Source organism: Aspergillus chevalieri, chromosome 1 (assembly GCF_016861735.1).
Source record: "Aspergillus chevalieri M1 DNA, chromosome 1, nearly complete sequence".
Lineage (NCBI taxonomy): Eukaryota > Fungi > Ascomycota > Eurotiomycetes > Eurotiales > Aspergillaceae > Aspergillus > Aspergillus chevalieri.
The window spans coordinates 4,943,530-4,971,090 of NC_057362.1; the positions used below are offsets into that span (position 1 = coordinate 4,943,530).

Genomic DNA, 27,561 nt, shown 5'->3' on the forward strand with positions numbered 1-27,561 from the left:
TTGCTATGTCTTCTGTATTAAATATTTCAATAAAGATGACGCTGCCACGCGACGGTCGGGCCAAAGAGGAAGAATTAGTGCCGGGCGGCCGTCGTTGTGCGAGAATCACCTGAGCCGGGGGCGATAAGCGATGGTCACGTGAAACGACCACGATATTATTCTTTCAACTTCTTGACAAGGTCTACACGATATTTTGTTTATTTTTGACTGTAACTCCTTTCTCTCTGTCTATACCTACCTGGTATTCTCATGTCCGTCATAATTGCGTTGGTGGCATTATGAGGATTACAATCCCGGCAGGGGTTGTTAAAACAAGCCATGTTGCCAGTTGCTATATATCGACAATCTCATTATCTATCTACACAGGTATCTTACAGTCATTGCATCTCATCATGCTGCTCCAATAATTATACCACTTGGAAGCTCCAATCCAAGAGGCAGCCCGCATAGGAAACTGCCCATGTACGGCTGGCCTTGCTTCACCGCAAGCTTCTCCTCGATGTCTTTGTACATGTCGTACCTGGGAAACAAACCAGTATGAGCAGGATGAATGGTAACGAGGGCATTGTACTTACGCGTTCATCTCCTCAATCGTCAACACGTTCTTCTGGTCCTCGACGCGGTAGGTGGGGATGTCTTTGTTGAATGAGAAACCTGAAGCATGTTAGCATGACTTTTCATATCGAGTCGAGGGCAGAGACTTACCAATTCGCTCGTTGATATTGTATGCAGCCCGAGCCGCAGCGGATTGCACGCGGGTGACACGGGGCAACCGAACCTCCTCATAAACAGCAAGCGCCTGACGGATATCCCCCGAGAAGTATCTCCCGCTGAACAAGATCCCCAAAGCAGCAGCATCCTCAATGGCCATACAAGCCCCCTGACTCTGATGCGGCATCATAGGGTGCCCCGCATCCCCAAGAAGACAGACATTCCCCCGCTGAATATACGGATACGGCTCATGCACCCAAAGCCGCCACGGCTGAATCTCTTTTCCAATGGCCAGATGGCTAAACACCTGCCGATCAAGCGCCGGATACGGTGCCAGAAGTTCATCCGTGCTGCGACTCTCTGCACCCCAGCTCTGGTTCGTATAGTCTCCTTGCTCGCGCGGGAAGAAGCAATAGTACGAGAGGAGCTTGCCGCCGTTACAAGGGGAGAGGACAATTTTGTCCCATTTGCCTTCCTGGCCGCCCCAGTATTCAAGTGCGCTATCTTGGGAGTAGTCGACGAGGCCGGCCTTGACGGCTTCTTCGGTTGTGACGTTGGCGTGGAGGCAGCTCTGGTCGGAGGGTTTCTTTTCAGGGCGGATTCCTAGGATGCCGCGGACGGCGGAGCCGATGCCGTCTGCGCCGACGATGAGGTCGTGGTAAGCGATGGCTCCATTTTCGAATATTATCTCGCCGGTTTGAAGGTTGATATCACGGCACTACGAGTTTAGTACTGTGCGAATCACCTCTTGATGCGGTTGACTTACCCGGTGGTTAACCTTCAACACTGCTGGAGTCCCCTCTCCCTCCTCACCAAGTGCAGAGTCCTTCAACATGGCATGCATATACTGCCGGTGAAACATATTATACACATACCCCCACCGCTCCTCATAGTCATCCAAATCATACACGCTGACCGGCTCACCAGTCTTCCAGTCACGGTTGATAAGCTTCTTCAACACAACGGGGTCACCTTTGGCGACATCAACGCCCCATTCATGCAGCCACCTTGTTCCGTTAGCAGCACAGGAAACAGACGCGCCCACTTCGCCGGCGTAGTCAGACTTCTCGTAGATGGTGACGGCGTGACCCGCGCGGCGTAGGGCTATGGCAGCGGACATGCCGCCGATGCCACCGCCAACCACGCCGATGTTGAGACGTTTCCAGTTGGACATTTTGTGTTTTGCAGAAGATTCTCAGAAAAGAAAAGAATATGATGAGATGGAAAGAAGATGACTCTTCATCAGGACACTCGGGGCTTATATACCCATTCCATGTCTCATATTACTCCGAAGTACTTAATCACCGGACCGTCATCATGCAGCATAGCACGCAGTGTGCGGCCCGCGCACGACCCTGATAGCCTGCATGTGGCATACCAAAACTCTCCGTGTTCTGCACGGAATAATCTGCACTCTGTAATCGACTGAGATAATCGACTCTTGATCCACCGACGATAAGCGGTGCGCGGGCCGCACCCGCACGAATATCGGGTCGGGTTTGCCTCAATTTATACGGAAACTGACTGCGTCAATTATATCATGGTAGGTGGTATCCGAGGTCATTCTCCTCTTTTGATTATGAATGTGTTTGCTATGGGGATGGAATATTTCCGTGGTGGTGGTGGTGGTTTGTAAATTCTAATGCGCGTGCGTAGCGTTCTGTAAAAGTATAAAAAGGGAGACAATGCTGTTCTCGTACTGCACAACTGCTCTTTGTACAAAGTAACTTTGTCTAGCTGTGATCAACCTAAGTCTGCACAATGCTCGGAAAAATCGCCCTCGAAGAAGCCTTTGCCCTGCCTCGTTTTGAAGAAAAGACTCGCTGGTGGGCTAGTCTTTTCTCCACCGACGCAGAGCAACATGTACGAGAAATCACGGATATCGACACGCTCCGGATCGAATACGCCGATAAGCACGGCGTTGGCTATCAGATCCTTTCGTACACGGCCCCGGGTGTGCAGGATATCTGGGACCCGGAGGAGGCGCACGCCTTGGCGGTTGAGATCAACGATTACATCGCTGAGCGTGTTAGCAAGGCTCCGGATAGGTTGGGGGCGTTTGCGTATGACTGTCCATCTCCTGCAGCAGCCCCATAGGGATACTGTACAAGTATCTGTATTGACGCAATTATAGGACGCTGTCCATGCACGATCCCACCCGAGCCGCTTCTGAACTCCGTCGCTGTGTGGAGACATACGACTTTAAAGGCGCCCTCGTAAATGACACCCAGCGCGCCGGCCCAGACGGTGACGACCTGATCTTCTACGACAACCCATCCTGGGACGTCTTCTGGCAGACCTGCACCGACCTCGACGTCCCCCTCTACCTGCACCCGCGCAACCCTACGGGAACCATCTACGACAAGCTCTGGGCCGACAGGAAGTGGCTGATCGGCCCGCCGCTCAGCTTCGCGCAGGGCGTCAGCCTACATGTCCTGGGGATGGTGACGAACGGGGTCTTCGACAGACACCCCCGTCTGCAGGTGATCCTGGGCCATCTGGGTGAGCATATCCCGTTTGATATGTGGCGGATTAACCACTGGTTTGAAGATCGGAAGAAGGTGCTGGGACTGGGGGAGACATGTAAGAGGACGATTCGAGAGTATTTTGCGGAGAATCTGTGGATTACGACGTCGGGGCATTTCTCGACGACGACGTTGAACTTTTGTATGGCGGAGGTTGGGGCGGATCGGGTTTTGTTCTCGATTGATTACCCATTTGAGAGGTTTGAGGATGGGTGTGAATGGTTTGATGGGGCGGAGTTAAACGAGGTTGATCGAGTGAAGATTGGAAGGGAAAATGGAAAGAAGCTGTTTAAGCTGGGGGAATATAAGGATTCGAGTGCTTAAGTCTCTTTTCGTCTCATTCTGTGCTCGTATCCATCTCATCGGATGAGTCGGAGTCGGGACCGTAACCCGTTCTGCGTTGTCTTGCGTTGTCCTGCAAGTGATGTATGTCTCTTATGATTCGTCCTCATCCCCATCAATGGAATTATTGTCGCATTCTGCAAGTAATATATCACCGACACTCTGTGAGCTATCGTCGCATTTTTGGCTTTCCGGATGGATATATCGGGTGCGCGTCACGTGAATTCCGGACCAGGCGTTCACGACGGATAAAGAGAGCAGGAGTATTCTGACGCATATACTCCGAATCGAGTGCTATTCCTTGTACTCTATAGAGACTCCATAGCAGAATAAAGTACGAGTACTCGTACAATCAAGCGCGCGAACAAGACACAGAGTGATCCCCGGCGGAGTCATATAGAAGAAACTCTCGTTCAGGGGCTCTGCGTATTAATTTCCCACTCGATCTCACAGACCAACTTTTTTCTCCTCCTTCTTTCTCCTCTTTCTTCTCTTCTCTTTTTCTCCTAATTTGTGCTTCTGCTCACTCGTCGCTCCTTTTCTTTCATCTCTATCTTACACATTACTGTCCTTTATTCATTCCATTCGCTTCTTCCGCTGCCGCCAGTCGCGCCCGTCCTTTTCCCTCCCTGAGAAGCTCTCCACACACACAACGCTCTCCGTCCAGCCGACCGTTTCAAACGCGCGCGAATCTCCAATCCGATCCTCCAATCACCCCTTACTGTGCACCACACCACTATCACCACCACCACTACTACTACCCTCGACATCTTACCACCTATCCTTATACCACGATTATTCGCAAACCATAATTCCACAACCCAACCAAAATGCCCGCTTACGAATTGCGATCCGGGGGGGACGTCAAGAACAAGAAGCAGAGCGTCGCGGACCTCAAGTACCGCCGACTGACAGAGCTCAACGCTCGTCTCAAGGAGGACCTCGACCGTCCTCGAGTCAAGGTTTCCGAGGCTTCCATGTCGTAAGTCCTGCGGCTATTCAATGCGACGTCACCGGATAAACCCGATAGCTAACTCGTCGCTAGGTTGATTAACTATTGCAACAACACGCGCGACTTTATGGTTCCCTCCGTATGGGGTCAGGTACGATTGTCTTTACCATACTCGAGGAGATTTCAGTCTAATAGTGTCTAGGTCGACAAGCGCGAAGACCCCTATGCTCCCCAGCAGCAGGGAGGCTGCTGCACGGTCATGTAATGCTTCTCATGACGTCTCAATGCTCGTTCTGGCTCGGATGGACTGGATCCGACCTGCCAGTCCATCGTCGCTGATTTTCATTTCCCGTCCTCGTTATATCGCCATGACTTACTTCCGCCTAATCTTCTTTTACTTTTCTTACTTTTCTTTTTGTTTCATACCCCTATTTATTAAGGAAATCGCGCGACGGCGCATTCCGGGTTATTAATGTGAGGCCAAGTGCGCGCTGGGTTACATGGGCCGGGCCGACATTTACCTGTGAATATGGCTGTTAATTTTTAGTTCGGTCTATCGCGCTGCACTGGAGGATGCGCTGATTTACTGTGTCTTCATTCTATTTCCTTGGTTTTTTCTGGTATTGGTTATTTTCGATTGATATCTCGTTTCTGGTGTCTGTCCTTTGTCTTTGTCCTGCCGTGATGTCAACCTTACTTTTTCTACTTCGATGGGATCAGGATGAAACAAAATTGTCTCCCGCGATCCTCGGGACGGTGCGATTCTGGATTAAAATTCTTGTAACATAGATTAACATAACCTCTAATAATGTTATGCGAGTCTAGTATGTGCTGCGATACAGCCCACTTCCGCTGACATCATCTACAAAGCCTGAACATTCATATAACACCCCAAAGTGTGACACTTGGGCTGTCCCTGTAATAGAGATCCTGGGAGTATAGGCAAGGTTCAATCTTGATATGATCCATGGTATTCTTTTGTGTCTTCCCACTGCTGTACCCACTTGGGTAACAGGATCGTTGAGTACCGGTAGCGCATACCCTACAATCTGCTAGCCTTGCTTCTGAAACAACTTTGCTCTACACTTACTATCATGCAGTGAAATAATTATATGCAGTATCCCATAAAGTAAGGAAGTTCCTTGCAGCCTGTGCCGCACCGAAGTCCCTCTTCGAACATTTCCTCGCAGGCACCTTTCGGAGCAGCTGTGATCACACTCGTCATCGTCATCCAAGCCCTGGGCTTCCATGCGCTTTATCATTTTAACCAACAAAATTGGCTTACTCCAAATTTTCTGGTACAATATAGATAAACTGCACACTGCATGATAAGATGCCTCACGCGGTTCATTCGCGTCTAGGAGCTGGCTCGCGAGGACAATGGTCTGGTGCGGGTTAACATCATCCATTTCAGTGTCAATCTCCAAAGGTGTTTTCCTCGTAGAGGTTGCTTGGTAATTCTAGGCCGGAAGCGTCTCGAGCCAGAGTCGGTACGGCGTAGTGTTCGTATATGCTCACAGGAGGAAGTCTTGATTCACGTCCAGATTCCAGATTTCTCTGGCCATCGCTTCAGTCGAGTCTCGGACTCGTCTCGGAGGTTCCTGCTTGACTGCCCTGTGCTGAGCTCATAAAGGTCCTCTGACACAGCCTTGTACTGCTGCAATAATGAGTGTATTTTGCTTTGTTCGCTCCGAGGCTGCAACAGTCCTCGAGGACAGGTATCAAAAAAATCATTCTTCCAGGTGGTAAGGAATATTTTTTCCAATTCATAAGTTGTAATCGTTCTTAAGGAATCCTGAGATTCTCGAGGACGCGACAGATAAGGAGGACAGCTGTGATTGCCGTCTCGTCTTGTGATTAGCTTGTCTCTGCTTGCGTACAGCTAGTTAAGCTGTGTAATCTGGGCATAGCAGATTAGGATTCGGTGCAGAGATTGGGGGTCGATCCATTCTGAGATGGAGCGATGTGGATTGGAAGGAGAGAACAAGGGAGAAGGAAAGAAGTAGAGAAGGGCCCATTTGAGTGATCTATCCTTCTTTCTTCAAGGCAGTGAAGCAGTATCTTGGAATATGTGAATGCCGTGGAGAAGAGACAGTGGCTTCTGACTGGTTAACTGCGAAACTGCGGTATAAATACAATGCTTTTCAATGTCTACTGCTTGAGCACTAATGGCGTGGTTGTATGAAACCTCATGTTTGATGTGTTCCTGCAGTTGCGTCCATCCTAGAAGCTAGCAATCACGCAAGACTGAGACAGAATTAGTGTTGATGGTAATTAGGGTTATTATGCTGAAGCAATACTTCCCAGAACATAATCTTGAATGACTGTTGAGGGAGATAAATTTTTCGTTGCCGGTGTCGGATTCCCGATAAGGCGGAGTGGAGAATAACTACTACTCTGACATCATTTATAATCCCGCCTCATCTCAAATAATTTCGAGCTCTGAATTATCAGTCCAGTATTCACAAAAGACATCATAGACAAAATGACAGAACCAATGCCCCCAATCGAGCAACGCACGCCCACAGAGCAGCACCAAAAACTCGGCAGCGACAACATCACCGCCGAGCGCGTCTATCTCCCCCGGATAACCATCAAATACTGCACCCAGTGTAAATGGATGTTGCGGTCTGCCTACGTATACCTCCCTAAATAATTCAAATGTGCAAGAGAACACAGGTGCTGATTAAAACGAAGTTCGCCCAAGAACTCCTCTCAACCTTCAACACTGACCTCGGCGAAGTCGCACTAATCCCCTCCACTGGCGGGGTCTTCACGGTTACCATGTACCATGCCTCTGATGAGACGCTTACGACTAGCGAGACGGTGCTTTGGGATCGGAAGGCGAATGGGGGATTTCCAGGTACTTCCCCTTTTATCTTCCGGATTACTCGGTTTGAATAGTGTGCTAACTGCAGCAGAGGTAAAACAACTCAAAGCTCTGGTGCGGAATATTGTCGACCCCTCGCGCTCGCTGGGACATACTGATCGGGCGCTGAGGGCGGCTAATGTACCTACGCAGACGCAGATTCAGACGCAGACGAGTGCGGATGGAAAGAGAAGGTCTGTGTCGGGGGTGAGTCAGGATATGGAGAGTGGGAATGCCAATGCGAATGTGCATGGGAAGGAAAAGGAGAGCTGTGAGGAGTGTCAGTAAATATGCCTTTGGTTCTAAACGGATGTATGTATATGACGGCGAGGGTGAATGATTTCAACACCAACGGTTGATAATGTTTGCTCTTCATGCATGGATGACTCAGGAAGCATATGACTTGTACAGCAAACATCCCATCATGTCATCCCTCCAACTAGGTCTATCCTGTCCATCCAATCGAAAGCCAAAATGCAAAGAATAACATTCGGACATATTCCAAGACAAACATTCTTCACTCACCGCACAAAATTATTAACCCTCCCTCATCCCCCCGTCTACCTTTCAGAATGAACGCGTAGACGAGGAAAGACTTCCCCTCTACAACTCCGAGAGCTTCTACCCTGTCAAGCCTTGTGATATTCTAAATGGCAAGTACTAAGCGCTTGTTAAACTCGGCTGGGGGACAATTTCGACGGTGTGGTTGGTGAAGAATGTGAATTGGTATGCTTACCGTCACTCACGACGGAGTTGGTTCGATTGCTAATAATCGGTGTAGATTCAGATGGCGAGGAAATCGCTACGTGGCCCTCAAGATCGGCAACAGTGGTTCCGATTTTCCAGAGCACGAGCGAGACTTAGAAGATTATATCGCCAAACAAGATCCCCTCGCACGAAGGCTGTGAGGCGGTTTGGACGTATCTTGAGTCCTTTGAGATTACTCATCCAGAGGACAAGGAAAAAAGCCATCTTTGCCTGGTGTACGAACCGATGAGAGAGCCTTTCTGGCTTTTCCAGACACGGTTTGTGGATGAAACATTCCGTTGCCTTTGATCAAGGCGTATTTAATGGGAATACTCTCGGGGTTGGAATATTTGCATTCGATTTGTAAGATTGCTCATGGTGGTGAGTCTTTCCCTTTTTTCTTGGGTTACGGTTGATGGGAATTGACTTTATAGCCATATATCTCAACAACATCCTAATCAATTTCGAGAACGAAGGCGTTATCGAGAGATTCGTCAACGCACATCTCAGACACAATAAAATACAAAATTGACTCTACAGGCCGTCCAGTTTATAGGCGCGACAACGACTTTGGACTTTTGAACAGCTTCGAAGATGTCAAGAGCATGGCACCTGAAATTGTCGACTTCGGATCGGCCATGTGGCTTGAGAAGGGTGAACGTGCTGTCTTTCCCAAACAACCAGATCACTAATCGTCCAGCAGAAGCTACACTTGGCTGTGGATGGGATCATAGTTCTGATATATGGATGTTGGGTGCTCTTGTAAGTCCCTTACCCTTTTAACCAGACAAAAAGTTCGAACTACGAAGTACTTGCGTAGAGATGGAACTTCATCGAACGAACGGAACTGTTCGAACATTACATCCCCAACGACACGTACTGTGCACGAGACCATCTTGCGGAGATGATTGCTCTACTTGTCCACCACCTAAAGAACTCGTCGAGACATCTGATAGGATGATCGTGAAGGAGTTCCCATTAGCAGTAAGACATTAGGAAGGACCAGTTGTGCATAATGCATTGCCAATGCTCAATGGGCCGTTTTTCAGATGGTAAGTGATGTCACTTGAATAGGTGCTCATGAGAGGTCCGGTTAACACAAGCAGGCAAATTTCTATACAACTACCTAATTCCATCTCGAAAACTCGAAGATACACTCCCCTCTCTGGACGAGGAAGAGAAGCTGAAATTTTTAAGATTTTGTAAAGGGCGTGCTTGTCTTCATCCCAACCGAAAGAAAGACCGCAAAGGAACTGATGGAACACCCATTCCTCAAGTGCTCGACGTAAAGTCCAGGCCCTATACAATAATCTCCACTCTGTACATAAAAGAACATAAAATAAGAAACAATATACCTACCGTAACGGATGCTTCAGAACAACCTTCCCAAACCCGCTCCCGAGACCTGCCAATGCCATCAATTCCTTCAACGCCTCCGCGCTCCCCTCAAATACCTTCACCATAGGCATCTCAAACTTCACACCATAATTCTCAATAGCCCACAGAAACGCATTCCGCGCGTGCTGGTAATCCTCCGGACGCGCGGGGATAGTAATCCTACCAGGAGTACCGGGTAGCTCGATAGTCACATCCTGGCCAGGCGCTGCGAAGGGCATTTTGAATCGGGGGTCGTCCTGAAACACGACGGAGATGAGGATTGTGTCGTTTGACGGAGAGATGCAGTCTGCCATGAGTTTCGCGGAGTTGTTGCTTCCGACTGTGTCAAACGCGTGTTTGAGTTCCTGTTGAGACTCGCGTAGTGCCGTTTTGATATCCTCAACGACAGTCGGTGACTTGTAATTAAAGCACTGCGTAGCACCCAACTCCAATAGCAATGGATGTCGCTCAGCCGATGCAGTCACGTAGATCGGGTGCACACCGCTCGCCCGCGCAAATTGCACAGCAGCCAGTCCGACGCTACTCGATGCGCCCCAGATCAGAAGCGGACTGGCCACTTTTCCCTTCCCCTCATCCTCATCCAGAGATGGGAGCGGAAAGCCAAAGAAATTATACAACGCATCTGCAGCCGTCATAACCACAACGCTCAAAGTCGCAGCATGATGTTTTGGCAGATTACTCGGCACCTTGAACGCCAGATCCTCCGGACAGATCATGTGCCGCTGATGAGCACCATATTTGGCTTTCCGACCAATACCAGTAGGCGTGTAGCCGGCGACGATGTCACCGGGTTGAAAGGCGCTGTTGTCAGACGCTGACTGTACGACTTTCCCGCAAAAATCATACCCCAAAACAGTGGGGTAGATACCCAGGACCGTGGCATGCTTGATGTCAGCGGGGTTGGCGCCGGAGAAGTGTGTTTCAATCAGCAGTTCGCCATCTTCTGGGGTAGGGGGTTCTTGGGTGTGGAGGACTTTGAAGGTGAGGGTTTCGTCGACGTATAGGGCTGGGTGGGTCATTGTGGATATTTGGGATGTGGGTGATGTGCGTAGGTGATACGGAGGGATATGGCCATAAGCAGTTATTTTATATCTTTTATTCCCCTCATGGGGCTGTGCAACTGATTGTAGTACAATAGCAGGGTACCCCCGTCGGGGCAGTTCGTGGAGGGCCGCCGGTGTGGAGGGCTGATGTGGAACCTCGGATATACATCGAATGCCACGTCGAGGAAGACACTCAACTAAGTAATCATTCAACGATATAGAGGAATAACCTCCGTGTTATTATTTGTGTAGGAGCTTTCTTACGAACTTGATGATTTCAACAAAGGCATCACAACTTTTTTTGCATCTAGTAGCTGTGCGGTGGGAGGGTGATTCGAGTTATCTGTCATTCGCACGCTCTCGAAGGTATTCTCTTCATACACACTCGGAGATAACTTGAGGTTTGAGGTGTTGCTCAACAGGGTCAACTTGAGAATTTTCTTCTGGCCGGTCAGGCTCAGAATGCACATTGGTTGTTGCCCCAATGTGATGACGAAGCAGAAATATAGAGGTTCCACGACATCCTGGGCAATGGCATATCGTCCGTATCCCTATTCTGAGTTGAAGTAATAGGATTCCTTGCTTAAAGGAACAATGTGTGCCGCTTGTTAGTATCTGGAGTTAAAGGTATCAACTTGCAAAGTCACAGTAATGCTGAAGATGCATTAGATATCACGGGCTCTGGTTTCGGTAGAAGGCAGTATCTCGCCCACTAAAGACATAAATTTCAATACGGTCCGCCTACGACTCATCGGTGTCGCACGGTACTTTTCCTAATTAGCGGCTTCTCTGGGGTCGTAGGGTAAGACACTTGGAGCACTGCATCGTACTCGCCGATTTCCACAGCGTAATCCGAAAATTCGAAGATATGGTCCGGTGGGCTTCTTCTCGATGAGGGAAGACGATTGATCTTACCAATTTTACAAAGGGTCGAATAATTGAATGAATATCCATGTTACTTAAGCCTCGTTTAATACGAGCGCCCGAGTCCATAGTATCGAAGCATATCTCGGTGTTTTCTATGATTGTAGAGAGACCGATATAAAAACCTTTGCGACAGATGTTTATTCCTATGCAGAGCAAGACGCGTTAGTTGTCTAGGAGTTGCATATTTGATGGAACACAAACGATACTCGCATCATTTCTGGCCAATACGAGCAAAAGCACATGCTCCAAATCCAGCTTCAGCCAGTTAAGCCCTGCAGCGTATATCTTCTCGTTCTTGGGTGAAATCTTGGCCTTCTCGGACTCGACTTCGTGCATCGCTTTTCTGCGAATACACGCCGCTTTATCAATTAATTGCGCACAGCTTAGGCGTCGATCGTTCAAGTTCGGCACATGATAGCGAAACATTCCATGCGTTGCACTCACGACTCATTTGTGTTCTTTCCTAGTTGTAAATTGGCCATCATTTATAGAACTATCTGGTAGAACATTTTCCCCTCGGGGAGTATTGTCAAGATGGTTATATGTGAGGCTGGCCGTGTTTTCCGAATAACATCATTAATGTCTTCATCTCCGTGTTGTGGCTTCATATACAAGTTGGGCCCCGGTTGAATTCCGGAGAGCCGTTATGTACTGCTGCATCGCAATATTTAGACCACGGTTTGAATGCATCTGAGCCACCTCGCTCTTGAAGCAGAGCAATGGCCGCATAACCGGATAATCCATGGAATGGAACTGGAAAAAAGAAAAAAGAAAAAAGAAAAAAAGAAAAAAGAAAAAAGAAAAAAAGAAAAAAAGAAAAAAAGAAGTCCCGAGGCGTTTTTTTGACTGCTTAAATCCTTTTCGCGAGGAGACGTATCCCGAAGTTGGCCACAAGGGCTGGGTTGTGCGCAGCAGTTTTCACATCTCGTCGAGTCCAATTATCCTGCGTGAGTAACCGGACGCCATCGGCTCTTTCTCGCTTGGTAACAGAATGTAGAAGTAAGTCTAGGCTCGAATGATGACCACTTCTTTCGCAGCTTGGTCGACGCTGATTGTACCAAGGAATCGATCACTTCGGTCTGACTTAAGCAAGAGTCATGTTTATCCAGTTTCCGTTCTCCTACCTTGCGTAGCTAACTAGTACTAGTGTAACTGATATCTCATGTAGTTGCCAAACCAAAAGTGATCGCGTCACCATACATTGCATAGATAACACAAAATGGCACATTACCGCCTTGGAGCTTCCAATTTGAATCGGTTAAGGATTACAGATCCTTCCACGGGCCCAGGACGGAGGATTATTGATTACCAGGATAGCGAATGTGAAATCCTTTGTATCTTTCTGCAGACCTAACGTTATTACGAAGGATGTCCAATCGAAAAATGCGATATCTGGATAAATTTAGCTCCATCCAGGCGGTATATCGCTTGGGATATATCAAATCGTTTCCTACATGAGGGACTTGAGGATGATCTCAGAAGATCATTTGCCTGCCGAGACGCTCTCACCGCATTGTTGCTCAGATTATCTCAAAACGCTCTTTCATGTCCATTTCACTCGCAGTTCTGCCTTCTGCGCCGTACTTTAAAATCGCGCGTATGAAGGACGGAGGCGAGTTGAATGTCGTATTTATGGTAGGTGACCTCGCTATTACAGGCGATGCTCACAGCCAATCACTGGTGGTATCAATTTTTCCTCCCCGGGAGCTCCGTTGTATATCGCGGCATCTGCCTATTTTACCAAATGAGCCCTTGGACCCAAAAAGGGCAGATTCGAGTCCGCCATGAGTACTTTTCTCTGGTTCAGACCTTTATGTTAGTCATGTTTTACCGTACTTCTGTAGGAAAAGAGCATATCTGTGCGGAACATACGAATGCGGCTCAGCTTAACTGTTACAAGTTGGTTGTAGATCCCCCAAGTACCAGATTATTTCGTAGAGAGGCTCTCGTTCTTCATGGGAGTGCCATTGACGGCAGCGATGACAAGGTGCTTGAAAACTTCTGCTTGCCTGTCTTCTGACACTTCTGCCAGTCTCACAGGCACGCTCGTAGAATTTCCCCTACAATGAGAATACCATGTATTAGTTCAAAGCAGTACTGAGATACGCAATCCAGGAGCTCATCATGGTGATAATGAAGAGACGTGATCCGGGATGTATTCCGGATGGGACTTGTAGATACCGGGAATGAGTGTATGGAACAATGTCACAGCTTTGCTGTCATGACTGAACATAATGTCTGACCGGGACACACCAAGCTTGACCCAATCCAGTTAATCTATCATCCCGAGGCACCAATGACACTTGCAAGAATTTCAGCATCTCTGTTGGTCATGAATCTTGTGAGAGTCCTCATCACTGCCATAACTACTAGAAGATGACTCGATGGAAGGATGTATGTAAAAAGCCAGCCATGTGATCGATTTCCCGGTACTCACAGCTTAATAGCTTCCCCCCCCCGAGAAGCCGCATATAAGGATAGCCAGGTATCGAGCTACTTCGAAATCTCTTTCTCCATACGTTCAGCGCCAAAAGCGCCAAAAGCAAAACGAACGACCTCGTGGAATGGCCTCGATATCACGTGTATCTTGATTTTTGGATTTGCTCGAATGGGTTAGACCAATTACGATCACAGCTTCTATTAATAGGGAAGTAGAGCCGTAATCTGAAACTATTCGAGTACCGTTTCATCAATCTGCCTTTTTTTTGGGGCGGGGGGGGTTTGTTCATTGGAGGTGTCTGGATACCCATAAATCAATCCTGTGAATATCGGAATTTGCACAGCAGGCTATCAACCCCTGGACTTCTGAATCAGCCGTTCGAAAGAATGATAGGCGCTCCATTGGTTAATATAGGAGGACAGGGCGAGTTCCATGTCCTCGGTGTATCTGAGATGTCGAGGTGGGCATGATGCTGATAGACCGAGACCGGTATGATCCTCGGCCCACCGAGAGCACACTTTTTTTAAGCTCTCCTTGCAATAAAAATCTCATGGATCAGGTTGAATCATTGAGCCTGATACAGAACCTGATCTGATCATGAAAAGAAGCAGGGAGACAGTCCTATTCTTGTATATAGAGCAAAATCAGGTCAAAAGAAAAGGCGTACCGAAGAAATGCGGTATTGGTTAACGGTTCCGTTCGTCATAAGCATGTCTTGCGGACGAGTAGAAGCGGAAACGTATCAACAGAGCGCACAAGGTGCGGACGCGCGGCTGTAAGCAAAGATTATGCAGGACGCCTGGGATAGGTAGATAGAAAGATTTGTGTAGGTAGGGGAGTCAAAAAAAAGAGAAGAGCAAGTCACCACGAACGGCCTTGTATTCACCTGATGACAGGGTAGGGCACGTTTCCAGAAAGGGACTACTAGTCTACTTGGAGTGATATTCCGCAGTTCTACAAAGATGAAAATATCACTATCAGAATAGAGAGCAGCGAGGAGAATAAAGAACTATATTGAACACCTGCCTACCGGCAGCCAAACTATCAAAATGCCACTCCAAAAATGCACCCTAAATAACATAAAACAAGAACGTAAGACAGCAATAAAGGAGGAAAAAAGGGACTGACTATGGTATGGCTAGAATAAGATGTCAAATGTCAATAGTGAAGCAAGGCAAACAATGTATAAAAACGCCCAAGCACGCCCTTCATGTCTAATTTGTGTTCCCCCCTAGGTTAATCCAACTGGTCTCCGTAAGACAAGGCAATATAAGGATAGGATGAAAAGAGATGGAGAAGGAAAAGACAAGATGAACAAAGAAAAGAAAGTAAACGAGTAGACGATAATGGAAGGTTGTGGTATGAGTTTGGGGAAGTCGAGTACAAGTCTGGCAAGACTCGACTCGACTAACCAAAGCAACACACCGGTCATAAAAATCATGCAATCCATCGTGAATCCAATGTCGTCAAGCGATGTAAATAAACCATTCATGAGCCCATGACCCAATTCCTTTTTTTCTTTTTTTTAATGTCGAAAGAAATCTCTTTTTGCGCCCCTCGCATCCACAAACACCTCGAAAGAATTAAACTAGAACCAAAATAAAAACTGTCAAATGCTTATGTCTCACCACTCAGCTCTTGCTGATGAGAATGATGATTGCGGCGCCTCCAAAATGCCAAACGGAGTCGACTCCGTTTCTTCGGTAACCGGCGGGGCGGGTGCTCCCCGCCATGTTGATTAGCGTGAGAATGAGGAGAATTAGGAGAATGAGGGGATGATGGTGAATGAGGAGATGATGGCGAACGGGAACATGAGAGATGCTGCGACAGTTGTGGCGGCGGCGTACGCGAGCGACGACGATCATCGATACTCCTTGTGGTAGCTGTGGACTGCGGTGGTGGACTCGTGCTAGGCCGGCTTCCAATAAGACTAGCCATGAAGTTGCTCTTGTGCCCGCTATCAGGTGCAGAGAGCTGGCTGCCTGGGTCTGCGCTGGCCTTGCTGTCCGGCTCGGCCGATGGATCCGAGGTTGATGGCCGCGTACTGCTACCCGGTTCACGCTCGCTACGACTGAGGCTTCCCGCGCTCTTCTTATCGTCGTCATCATCGTCCATGCTATCCACCGTGAGGAAGCTGGTCGCGTTCGTCGTGGGTGAGATCGGAGTCATGTTGTTGCTGTATGTGCTAACGCTGTGCGTGCGCGTACAGCTGTTCCGCTGCGACGTCGACGGGCCCGAGGTCCGTCCTGTCGAGTTGGTGTTGGCATGAGGCCGGCGACGGTTTAGGAAGGAAAAAGGCCCATGTCGAGAACTACCGGGCCGTTGTTGGTCCCCTGACGGCGTATCAACACCGTCACCGTCGCTACCGCCCGAACGTGATGGATCCTGCGCCTCCCCATCATGTTTGGACGCATTGGCAAAGATCAACGCTGCCAGAACAGACGGATCGGCCGGTGTGCGGTTGCGATCAACCGCACCGGGTAACGGCTCCATATAATCGGCATTGTTTTGAGCCCCCGAACCGCGCCGTGAGGCATTCGCCAGACTAGATATGAATTCCGGATCCTCGGGAGATCTCTGAATGGTCTCGTCCGGAGGCGGCATCGGACTGCCAGTGATGTCCATAGACGGACCTGGGGTATCAGGAGACACCACAGGGCTAATGGTGTTCTCATTATACCCTCTTGGTGAAGCGGTACGAACTGATGAAATGGGAGATGGACCGAAGTAGTCTTCTGCCTCTTCCGACGGTTTATCATCCACGGTCCCTGATGCTGCTACTACCGCGACAGCAGCCTCTGTTTCATCCGCCTCCGCTCCGAGAACCTCTCCAGCCAGCTGCGGTGTGGTCACATCATCCTTCGCTTGCACAGAACGCGATGTCTTAAAGCTAACAGCCGGACTCTGAGAACGAGGAGAGCGCTGCGAGTGGCCATCATCCAGCAGTCGCCCATCATGAAGCGATTGTTTCCGCTTCTCCAAGTCCGCAAAATAATGCCACCGACTTTGATTGCTGCGAATTTGCTCGACAGTGAACTTCAACTGCGGAAGGATATCCGAAACACCTTCAAACAGCGGAACGGCAAAAATGGACATGAACCCAATCTGACCAGTCGCCAACTTGTACGTGTTACCCAGTTCGGGTGGACCACCGAACAGCGCAGTCTCCATGCCCACTTCCCTCTCCATTTCACCCTGGTTTGCGAATTCCTCTTGCAGAATCTTGGTCCATTGTTCGGCCACATCCCACGGCCGGGCGACGTTGCTGATATCCGCACACTTGATCAACAAACCGCAGAGGAGCGTCTTGTACATGTCAATGTCTTGAGACTTCCAGCCGATAATGCTGCGGTTGTTCTCGTGGAATTTCTCCTGCAGAGACCCCAGCCGTTCCATGAACTTCTGATGTACACCCATATCCGTTGCGAGAATAGAACTGATCAGCAACTTTCGTAGCTGTTTGTCTTTGAACGCAGCGGGCCAATGACGACGGAGGATCTGCGAAAACGCAGCGCAGTGAAACGCTTCCAGAACGGAATTGTCGTTGTAGAGCTGTGCCAGAGGAGCGTTCAACTTGACGAGGAAAAAGTTGTTAACGCCCGGATGTCCGACGTCGTGGCCAATTGCGGAGATGAGCAGAGTGAGGGTATCAAAGGGAGAAAGGAGGGAAGCAATGGGAGATTTTGAGGCGCCACTTTGCACGACCGGAGCATGTGGAGGCAGCGCGCCAATATGGAGAAGGAAGCAAAAGACCGATTGTAGGACATCAATGGCATGTCGGAAATTGTGGTAAAGGACGAAGGAATTGTAGGCGGCACGGCAGGCCAGGAGAAACGTTCGTAGTTCGGTTGAACTTAACCGCCACGGTTCGAGTTCTGGCATCCGGAACGCATGCTGGAGCATCTCGCAGGCACCAAAGACAAGCTCATCTTCGGTGAACTCATGCGCCGTAAAATCCCAACTTCCAATGCGGTCTTTGACGTAATCTTCTCGTTCGGGTCGGATATCCAGTTCCCTACGAGGCATTAGCATCACGCGCGATACGAGAATGGACATGACATACCGGTCCTGGAAGTCTTCAATGGTTTCTTCCGGATTGCAAATCCCTTTCATCAGTTTGGACACCCTTGAGAATTGTTAGCATGATTCAAAAAGATATGGACGATGGACGTACATTGCTTCTCGAAGATAAGCATATGGCTGTTCATCATGTACCCCTACCCAAGAATGCTTGCGCGATTTTCTGCGCGCAAGGAAGCGTGATTGCTGTCGCTGGGCAGTTTTCTGGGTGCGATAGGCCTGTACGACCAGGCCTTGTACACGGGCCTTTTCTAATGGCGTAGTCAAGACGTCGATGGCACCGGCGTCTAGGCATTTGGAGATTCGTTGAGGGTCGGGAAGGAGGTGGTTCTGTTGTTGCAGTTCGACGGCATGGTCGGGGTGTTCCGCGCAGGAGGTGCGCAGGATGGCAATGGGTATGATGAGGCTCGGAGACTCCTGCAGCTGGATATCGGAGGAAAGGCCGGATAATAACTGCAGACCGTAAGATTCTTCCGATTGCGACGAAAAGGTGAAACCGCGGCGCAGGGAGGTGGGCGAGGGGGGCCCCAGATCGGGCCACGAGGCTCGGTTCGCCTTGCGGCGAGCGATGATGGAATCTTCTCTGCCTAGTTCGACGTCGAAAAAGGCGAACACAGGGTGGTTATTTTCCCCGAACTCGCCGATTTCTGCGAGTTTATTCGCAAAGGACGTCCCGGAGCGGCAAAGATAGACTAAATTATTGAAACGCACCACGTCAGTCAATTGATCACCTGCATATAGGATCGCAACCTACTTTTCTTGCACACGAGTAATAATAATTGGACATCGGAGCGCAGCGATTGAGGGACATCGGATAAGATGGAGGAATCGGACGCGACAGCAGAGGCACTGGAGAATCTCCGCGAAACCCAACCCTCCGAGTTGACACGATCATCGATATAGACGGCCGAACACTCGACGCGATCCATGGTGGTGATGGTGGTGGTGGTGGTGGTGGTGGTCGGGGAAGGTCCGAGGTATGGGCCGAGTCGTATCGAAGAGTAGGAAATGACACACGAGACTGTCAGATAACAGGCAGGTCACGGAGACGCACGAAGATGAAGAAAAGAAGCGACAATAGAGAGGGATCTGGACTCGGTCTCATATGGTGTTGTCGGGAAGAGGAGTGTCTATGGGAGGTTCGAGCGAGACGGAATTATAGCACCGATCGAGGAGGGTAGTACTGTTGAATTGGCGATTAGAGCGAATGGAATTGCGGATAAAATTGAAGCAAAGAATAGAAAGAGTGTATAAACGAAGGACAGAAACAAAAAGAATGTAAATTGACGTCAAAGAGTGGCTTGAGTAGAGAAGGAAAGAGAACGAGGGAAATGAGCGAACAGGAGAAAAGGGAGTGCGCGAGAAGAGCCGGCGCTGGGGCCAGCGCATAAATTGGGGCGGGCCTCGACAAGAACCTGTGTCTCGACCACAATGCTTTGTCTGGCTGTTCTCGCCAATCTGACAGTTCTTATTTGTGTGTCTGTCTGTGTCTGTCTCTTGTCGATATTGGAGTATTCTTTTTCTTTTTCAGGTGAGACAGCGGGTAGCCACTGCGGGCTGACGGAGGAGGGAGACTTGAGGATACAGGAAATGACAAGGACACACAAAGAGAATGCAAGACAACCGGAGCAATATAGCACAATAAATGAGAGAACAGAAGATACCTACCTGTACAAGAAGAGAGAATACGAATCGGAGATGGCGGATCGATGTCACGATGCGATGATGGCCACCACTATACGTGATGTAAGAGATATGGATATGGTAGAATAATAAGTAGAATAAGATATGATAGAGAACAGAGAGAAATAGAGAATAAAAAGAGAAGAGAGAAGAAACGAAGAAAAGAAACGGACTAGGCCATGGTCATGGTGGACCGGTTGGCGATGCGTTGCAGAAGTGGTCAGGTGATGTACAAAGGAGATGCGAAAGAGAGGGAGAGAGGGAGAGAGGGAGAGAGAAAGAGAGGATGAGTATGTCTCTAGAGTAGAGAGCAGGACAGTATGGGTATGAGTGAGTACAAGTAAGAATAGAGTAGAGTACAGAGAGAGAAAAGAGCCTCCGATGATATAATCGATCAGAGGAAGAAAAAGAAAAGACGCCGGGCTGTGTTCTGCCGCCTTCTGGAAGCAGTCCACAGTCAGTCCTACAGTAGTGCTACCTTATTCCCATAACACAGTACCACCATTCCCTGTATAACCAGAGTATCACAGTAGTACTTATTGATCATACTATTCTGCATCATACTATACTATAATTATGTCTCTACTTATTTATCTGTACAATACCACTACGCATACTACACTCTACGCAGACAAATGCTACTACTTATGTACGTGAGCGGAGGTGTGGGCCGTTCTAGAAGGCTTCCTATACTTGAGTTCGAAGTATACACAATTCTGAGAAATACCATGCCATATATCCTTCCCTTTCTTTTTACCTAGTAAGATACAGTACCCATACGAGTACTCCGGAGTACACCTATTCTGCACTACTCTACAGTGCTTGCATATTCGACAACCCTTCTGGAAAACCCACTCGTGGCAAACTTTCCCTGCTCCGTGATTGGCCGAGCCTCGCGCGTGAACTCCATGATTTCATTTTTCCTGTTTCCATTTGTGGCCATCACCTATCACATTGCCCGGTTCTTATATCCTGGCCATAGACACGCGTCAATTAGCCCTGTACGGAGCATGCGAGTGCTCAGCATCACCATACTATTTACGAAGTATACTTGAGACTAGCTATCAAGAAACTCAAGCGCCTCCGGCCCATCATCCCTCTCCCCAAACCTCTCCAGGGCCACACTCGGCCCAACTCTCTTCCAAATGCGCATCTCGAACCATTCTGGCCAGAACCCCGCGTACTCCCAATCCACGATCGCTTTGATCATGAAATGTCTTCGCATCAACGATGGCATTTGCTTGTGAGAGGTCGTTGTGGCAGAATACGTATTCCTCTTTGTCACTTGTTTTGCGTGGCCAAGTGTCTTTCCTATCATCTGCAGCCATAACCCGGTAGGGAGGGATGACTGGACCTTCTGCCTCGGGGTCTGGGTTACCGGTAGTTTTCGATTTGATGCGATGAAGCATATCCACGTACCGCAACAATTCCTCAGTAACAACTTTCTTCTCCCCCTTGCTGAACCCTGTCATGCCCACGCCCGTTACATACTCCGTAATCAATAAAAAAAACCCTCATCGACCTCGAACGCCCCGTATAACCTCGGAACAGGGATCTCAGGACAAACGCGGTGTATGAACCGTAGTGCAGCAGCCTCGTTCTGGAAACGTTCTTTGTTTAAACGCGGGACGTGCTTGGTTCCCCGCTGGGTGGTCATGTATTCGCTGGGGCGGAGGGTGCTTTTTATGACGATGTTGTCGAAGTGATAGTAGGCTCTTTTGGCGGTTGTGGCGAAGCAGCCCTCGGGCGTGGAGAGATTGGGAGGGGGTTCTGGCATATTGGTTTTGACGATCATGTACTTGTATGCATGTAGGAAACTACGTACCCAATGATATACACCAATGCAGTGGTGGGGGTAGCAAACACAAACACATCATGTGATATAAGCTTCTACAATCCTTCTGGAATTACCGAGTACAATAAGTAACCAAGAGTAACATATGCATTAATCCGCCCAATGCACCTTCGTGCGCCCCGTCCCCGTCCAATTCAAAATCCCTGTCAAATGCCCGTAACAACAAACTGCATAAGCAGAATCCTTCCGAGTGCTTTTCCTTTTTCTGTTTTGTCGCATTTAAAGTAGATAGGTATCATACAAAAAAACAGCAAACAAAAAGCCCAAACAGCCAGATGCTTTATGAAATGCACAAAAAGTAATCAAAATTAAGAAAGTAAGTTCTTCAACGATGGACTCGCGCTCGCCCCTGATGGCGGCGCGGGGGTCCCGTTGATACTGCTATGGCGGCCTCGGCTCGTTGGCGGCAGTGTTACCGGTGTATCCTCCACTCGGGGAGCCGCTGGCGACACCTGCGTCATCGAAGGTGATAGCACCGGTGCACTAAGAACGCGATCTGTAGAGTATATCCGCGGCGGCGGTCCGTTCAACGCGCTGATCGAGTGCTGCGGTGAATGGCGTACCATGGTAGCCTGCACTTCCGGAGGAGACGCGGACGAGGCGTACGGGCGTGGACCGGCCACGGGCACATGGGTCTGACGTGGCGACGGAGCTGGTACAGGACCGTAAGGACTCTGATGCGTAGCATAGTGTTGAGGCGGTGGAGGTACTCCATTTGCGAAATGAGGCGGTGGACCAGCGGCAACATGGGGTGGTGGATGAGAAGGGTGCGAAGAAGGCGGAGGTGGAGGTGCTTGGTAACCGTTGAGATGATGCGGTGCCGGTGGTGCAGTAGGGGGTGCTCCGTAACCAGGTCCATGATCATAACCCGGGTACCAATCCGGTCTGGGGTGAATTTGCGGCGGTGCAGATGCTGTCGGAGGGAGAGGTGTCGGGTGATGCGCATGTGGTGTCGCGTATGGATGGCTGTACTCGGCAAGTCGAGGCGTTGGCAAAACCGGTCGTTGAGTGGGCGTCGTATAGCCAGAAGGCCGTGGCTCTGGGGTTGGCGCCGTAAGGCTCTTTTGGTGGCACCTGTGACATTCATATATCGGCTCATCTCGTTCGATGGGCAGCCCATAGGGCGGCGGAGGGTATGGACCCTGATGGTATGTTGGGCTGATAGCGGACGGTGGCGGCCCACCCATTCCAATCCCATTTAACAAAGGTGGGCGGCTACCCATCAATGTCATCCGTCGCGATCTATCCACAGACCACCATCTGGGGCTGTAAGCCGTCGAGCAGCGAATGCAATGTCGTTCCACTAGGTCCCCGGAAATTGGGCGCGATGGGGCTGGAGGTTCGGAATCGACCTCCATTTCGTCCACAGGCGCCTCATGACCCTCTTTAACGACCGGACCATTGGCGACCGATGGGCGTCGTCCACTACCCAGCACAAGAGGTTGTGAAGCTCCAATGGATTGCTGAACATGCGCCGCTTTTCGAACAGCTCCAGTCAGCGTCAGGTCGGCCTGCTTGTAAGTTTGCACAAATCGCTGCAGCGCATTAACACCCTCCTTTTCTGTCATCTCGCCGACATCGTGAACGGCACCCGACACTTGGTGATGAGGGCACCAGATAGCAGCACTTGCAGACCCGGTCTCCTGTCCCAGTCGCATGCTGTTCACGGAATCGCGTCGGGAACTCTTCACGGGCGTGATGTCGAATCCAAACCGGTATTGCGCTTGGAACGCACAGCCAATGTGGAATCGGGCGTTACAACCACTATGATGGCACGACACGCACGCGCCCTTGTTGGACTTGCAGATCTTGCAAACCTCGCGGTACCTATCACTGGGGATGAAACCGAAGCCTTCAGCCGGCTCAAGTTCCTTGGCGGTCCCGAACTTGATCTCCGGCGTCCATATAGCACACATCACATGCACCCAATTGTTGCCCACCGTCCGCTTCAAGGGCTCTCGAGGGCCGACGGGTTTACCAACAGCTTCCTGTCGTTGGCGGTAGAGCTTGATGGCTTCCTGAACCATCTCCTTCTCCAGTCTCTCCTTTTCTCGGTCACGATCAGACTTCTTTTTATGAGAGACTTTAGGCGACTCCATCAACTCGTGTTCCGTCCAAGTCACAGGGCACAAAACACATTCGTAACACGTCGAAATCATCGGGCTGCGATCGTTCGAGCACATATCACACAGCCATTTGACGCCGTTGCGCGTGGGACTGACACCATAGCAATTGCGATGTACCGTCAGGCGACAATCGCGACATGACAGGTGATCGTTACCCGCAGGCTCGATCCGGTTGCAAACAGCACACGGGAGCGTTCGGGCCTTTGGTGGATCGGGGATAATCGGCGGAGGCTCGGGCTTTTCGGTCGCGGCCGTCTTCTTCTTTTTCGCGGGCGCCGGTTCCACCGACGTGGCGGTTGAGGTGGCTGCGCTCTCCTTGTCGTTGACATGGTGACCCTTTCTTTTCGATGGTTGCTCCTGGGCCTGCGGTGTGGATTCACTGACATTGACGCCAAGAGCGGCCGCGGCGGCTGCAGTCCCACTGTTGATCGTAACCGGAGTTTCGGAAGTCATAAGAAGTTGGACCAGCAACTCCTCATCCATTCGTCGACGCCATGACTTGTTACCGCTTTGGGAAATTTTCCTGGCCACTTCATCCACATTCTCCCATTGGATGCCGTATTTTCTCCACAGCTGGGCGCATCGTAGACAAAGGGCCACCATCAATTGAGAGCTCTTGTCCTTTTTGGAGGACGATGCTTCCGCGGGAACGGTCGTGCCGGGTGCCACTGCTGGTGCGCGGCGCCATTGTCGCGTATTCCGCGTGTGGCAGAACTTGCATGTAAACCCACGTTTCTTTTCGGCCGCTTTATCCGCATCGAACGCTGAATCATCCTGATCGTCTGCCACATCGTCTGCCAGTTTGGCGGCTGCCAGATCCCGCTTGGCTTCTTTCTTGCCCTTTCTCCCTTCATAGTTGCCCCAGATCTGTTTCCCGCGCGGGCTCTTCTTCCAAACGTAATAGAACCGCACGATCTGGTAGTGTGGGACGGTCTTGACATGCTTCGTCACGTTGCGGAGTTCCGATCCATACTTGCTGACGCCTTGTTCAAACAGCTTGAGTTCTTCGGGGCGCAAATGAGGTTCCTTGAGGTCCTTGTATTTGTTAGACTTCTTGAGTTTGGCCAGCGCGGCATCCACATCGAAACTATGGGCGTAGAGCAACTCCAGGGCTTTGTCCAGGAAGTTGGTGGACCACTTCTCGAGTCCCATGGTGGGAGCAATCTCCTTAGCACGTGCCATATAGTCATCGATGAACTTCTCGCGCTCTTCTGGGCTTAGGTCCGAATCGGGAGCATCATCTTCTCCGCGCGACGACGATGGGATCTGACTGGCGGTAGGCATCTTGAACAGCAACTCAGAGGTCCGGGTTGACTTTCCATTGACCGTTACTGGCTCATCCTCCCCGCGTCGGACATAGCCAGTTGGTTCGTCCATCACCCATTTCGGTCGGTTGGCCAGTTCCTGCCTGGCAGCTTCGATGGCCGCGAGAGTTTCCTTTCCGAGCTTAGAATCCTTGCGGCTGGATGACTTTTGCAAGTATTTCTTCTTGATGTCTGTCGGCTTGACATACTCCACAGGGCGCCCCGGCCATGGGTTGACCATAGCCTGGTGTCGAGGACCAAGACGAGAGCTGGCTCGCGGATATATCCGGTCATCATAGTCCAATACATCTTCCACCCCACAATGAATACCCAAGTACCGAAAAGGCCACATCCGCGCCTGTGCTGTCTGTTCCTCGGTGGCCGGATGGATTGCTGCATCCTCGGCTGCCGCTGGCGTGCTGCCCTTGGTGCCATTGGCAACACCGTTCGGGTCCTCTTCCTCTTCCTCAGGAATCTCTTCCTCTCCTTCAGGCGGAGTGTCACCGATCATGGAAGTGTGGCGAGCCTCCAATTTTCGTTCCTGCGCACGGCTACAAGCGGCGCAGGCCCATGCGAAGCCACGGGCCGGTTTCTTGGTTAATGCGGGCCGTACACAATACATGTGGTATGTATTGTGACAAACGGCACAATCCACCGAATCGGTACTAAACAACGTTAGTAAATAAAATAAGATAATTAAGAAAGAAAAGAAGGAAAGAAGGAAAATACATACTTTGCAGCATAGAGACTACAGCGTTTGCAGGTTTTGACAGCAGCCGTCAATTCCTTGCGCTTACCGATTTCCACCAGAACAAACTTCCACCGGTCGTCCAGAACCTTTTTGACATTCGCGGGCACGTTGATAACTTTACTAGTAGGAATGACGTCGTAGTAGCGATGAATGTAGCGGTCGAACATTTTATCGTACCAGAAACTATCCCGGGATTTGCGGTACTCGTCAAAGTTCTCGATCTCCGATAAATGCCGAATCTGGCATTTTCCGCGTAATGAACTAAGGGGGCAAGTGTCGGAATGCATGGATGCAAACACTAACCGAGTGTCTGCAACTCTCCGTTGAATGTCACGCGGCCGATAATACCAGTTGACTCGCAGCGCTTCGATCGGCCCCGAAGGCGTATCTTTGGAGGGGAGGAATTCCATGATTCGCGCCAAATAATATGGCTCCCCGGGTGGTTCACAAATGAGATAAACATGGTCTAATAATGAGTTAGCATTTATTCATACAAAAAGGACAGGGGAAAAAAAGAAAAAAAAAGGTTACCATTGACTGCGTAGGTGGCACCGTCGTCGGCGGTCAGTACACCGTCCACGAGATTAGCGCCATGATTTTCAAAATGGACCATGTTAGATACTGTTTGTCCCTGGACGAAACCAGGCGCAGTGGTAAAAACCTTCTTGGCGGGGTTACCATTGGGGGCGTTAGCATTGGTCGCGTGGGAGTTGGCGGGTTGCTTTCGCTTCCGCGAGGGATTTGACGTTGCGGCGTTGCTCTCTCTCTCTTCTGTTTTAGCGGAAAAGGAAGAAGTGCCGGGGATGGAATCCTTGGCGGAGGCCGCGGCTGCTGCTGACTGGGGCCCCCCGTTTGAAGCCGCGGGATTTTTTCGCGAAGATGGTTTTTCAGAGTCGTGCTGCTGCTGTTGCTTGCTGCTGGAACCATTGGCGTTACTGGTTGGCGCCACCGGACCACTGCGTTTGGACGACTTGGAGGATGCGGGATGAGCGACTTCCAGATCCACGTCAATGTCGCGATCCTCTGCATAATTGGGACGCGGCGCATTGCGACCCCTCGAGCGCGTGCCATAGGGAACTGCAGTGGCGGAAGAGTTAGACGGCTGTTCTGAGGCCGGAGCCTCAGAGGGTGATGCGCTGGCAGTCATGGGTTGAGGCTGCGATTCATTCGCAGCTTGAGCAGTAGTGGTGGTGGTGGTGGTGGTAGTGGCGGGCTGAGCTGACTTGTTTAATTTCCCGTGGTGATCGTTGTGCTGCTCTCCCTCTTGTGACTGTTGCTGCCGCAGTTTGTTGGGAGGTGAGCTGTCTGCGGACATGACAGGGTCTCACCAAAAGCAGAAACAAGAAGAGCAAGGTGGACGAAGGGAAAGGGAAGATGAAAAAGGAAAAACACCAAAACCGGCGCTACAGTAGAGAGAAAATAGAAACAGGGAGTAGACTTCCGGTAGGTGGGAAGCGTTTGGTAGTCCGGATTGCGATGGGGGAAACAAACACCAAAAGTCGAGTAGAGAAGAATAGACGCGGGAGATGCGAGAAAGCTCAGTTGACGGGACGATCCCGCATGGGAAGGGCAGGTTGAAAAGAACAAAAAGAAAGACTAGCAGCGGACGTCGAGAGAAGACATGGAGCGGCGATTGGCCGAGTAATGTGACAAAAGGAAGAACAAGAGAGGCGAGTCAGTGAGAGAAAATGGAAAAAGGGAGGAAGTGGAAATGAGAAGAGGAAGTGAAAGGATAAGAAGGCAAGTCAGTGGAAAAATCTCGGCCGCAGGAGATCCCCGGATCGAAGTAAACCGTTATGGGCAGGGAA

General features: G+C 50.0%; 8 protein-coding genes across 8 annotated transcripts; 3 read left to right on the forward strand and 5 right to left on the reverse strand.

Moving 5' to 3' along the window:
• Positions 1-390: 390 nt before the first annotated feature.
• Positions 391-1,885, reverse strand: ACHE_11707A (FAD-dependent oxidoreductase; the record flags this gene model as incomplete). The annotated part of the gene is made up of 4 exons (XM_043276306.1): positions 391-520; positions 576-654; positions 706-1,429; positions 1,478-1,885. The coding sequence occupies 4 exons, from the start codon at positions 1,883-1,885 to the stop codon at positions 391-393; spliced, it is 1,341 nt and encodes a 446-aa protein (XP_043132827.1).
• Positions 1,886-2,472: 587 nt separating this feature from the next.
• On the forward strand, positions 2,473-3,560 carry ACHE_11708S (amidohydrolase family protein; the record flags this gene model as incomplete). Its single annotated transcript, XM_043276307.1, has 2 exons — positions 2,473-2,774; positions 2,846-3,560. 2 exons carry the CDS (start codon positions 2,473-2,475, stop codon positions 3,558-3,560), a joined length of 1,017 nt encoding a protein of 338 aa, XP_043132828.1.
• An 848-nt stretch (positions 3,561-4,408) lies between these two features.
• Positions 4,409-4,795, forward strand: GNG1 (guanine nucleotide-binding protein subunit gamma; the record flags this gene model as incomplete). Its single annotated transcript, XM_043276308.1, has 3 exons — positions 4,409-4,560; positions 4,624-4,681; positions 4,733-4,795. The coding sequence occupies 3 exons, from the start codon at positions 4,409-4,411 to the stop codon at positions 4,793-4,795; spliced, it is 273 nt and encodes a 90-aa protein (XP_043132829.1).
• A 2,220-nt stretch (positions 4,796-7,015) lies between these two features.
• On the forward strand, positions 7,016-7,687 carry ACHE_11710S (SelT/SelW/SelH family protein; the record flags this gene model as incomplete). Its single annotated transcript, XM_043276310.1, has 3 exons — positions 7,016-7,168; positions 7,228-7,393; positions 7,452-7,687. The coding sequence occupies 3 exons, from the start codon at positions 7,016-7,018 to the stop codon at positions 7,685-7,687; spliced, it is 555 nt and encodes a 184-aa protein (XP_043132830.1).
• Positions 7,688-9,501: 1,814 nt separating this feature from the next.
• On the reverse strand, positions 9,502-10,563 carry ACHE_11711A (zinc-binding alcohol dehydrogenase family protein; the record flags this gene model as incomplete). Its single annotated transcript, XM_043276311.1, has 1 exon — positions 9,502-10,563. The coding sequence occupies one exon, from the start codon at positions 10,561-10,563 to the stop codon at positions 9,502-9,504; it is 1,062 nt and encodes a 353-aa protein (XP_043132831.1).
• Positions 10,564-15,571: 5,008 nt separating this feature from the next.
• On the reverse strand, positions 15,572-18,963 carry pdeB (3',5'-cyclic-nucleotide phosphodiesterase PDE2; the record flags this gene model as incomplete). The annotated part of the gene is made up of 4 exons (XM_043276312.1): positions 15,572-17,969; positions 18,018-18,080; positions 18,129-18,726; positions 18,789-18,963. 4 exons carry the CDS (start codon positions 18,961-18,963, stop codon positions 15,572-15,574), a joined length of 3,234 nt encoding a protein of 1,077 aa, XP_043132832.1.
• A 1,845-nt stretch (positions 18,964-20,808) lies between these two features.
• ACHE_11713A (uncharacterized protein) lies at positions 20,809-21,189 on the reverse strand (the record flags this gene model as incomplete). The annotated part of the gene is made up of 1 exon (XM_043276313.1): positions 20,809-21,189. One exon carries the CDS (start codon positions 21,187-21,189, stop codon positions 20,809-20,811), a length of 381 nt encoding a protein of 126 aa, XP_043132833.1.
• Positions 21,190-21,880: 691 nt separating this feature from the next.
• On the reverse strand, positions 21,881-27,068 carry SNT2 (DNA-binding E3 ubiquitin-protein ligase SNT2; the record flags this gene model as incomplete). The annotated part of the gene is made up of 3 exons (XM_043276314.1): positions 21,881-25,667; positions 25,736-26,219; positions 26,285-27,068. The coding sequence occupies 3 exons, from the start codon at positions 27,066-27,068 to the stop codon at positions 21,881-21,883; spliced, it is 5,055 nt and encodes a 1,684-aa protein (XP_043132834.1).
• Positions 27,069-27,561: the final 493 nt, after the last annotated feature.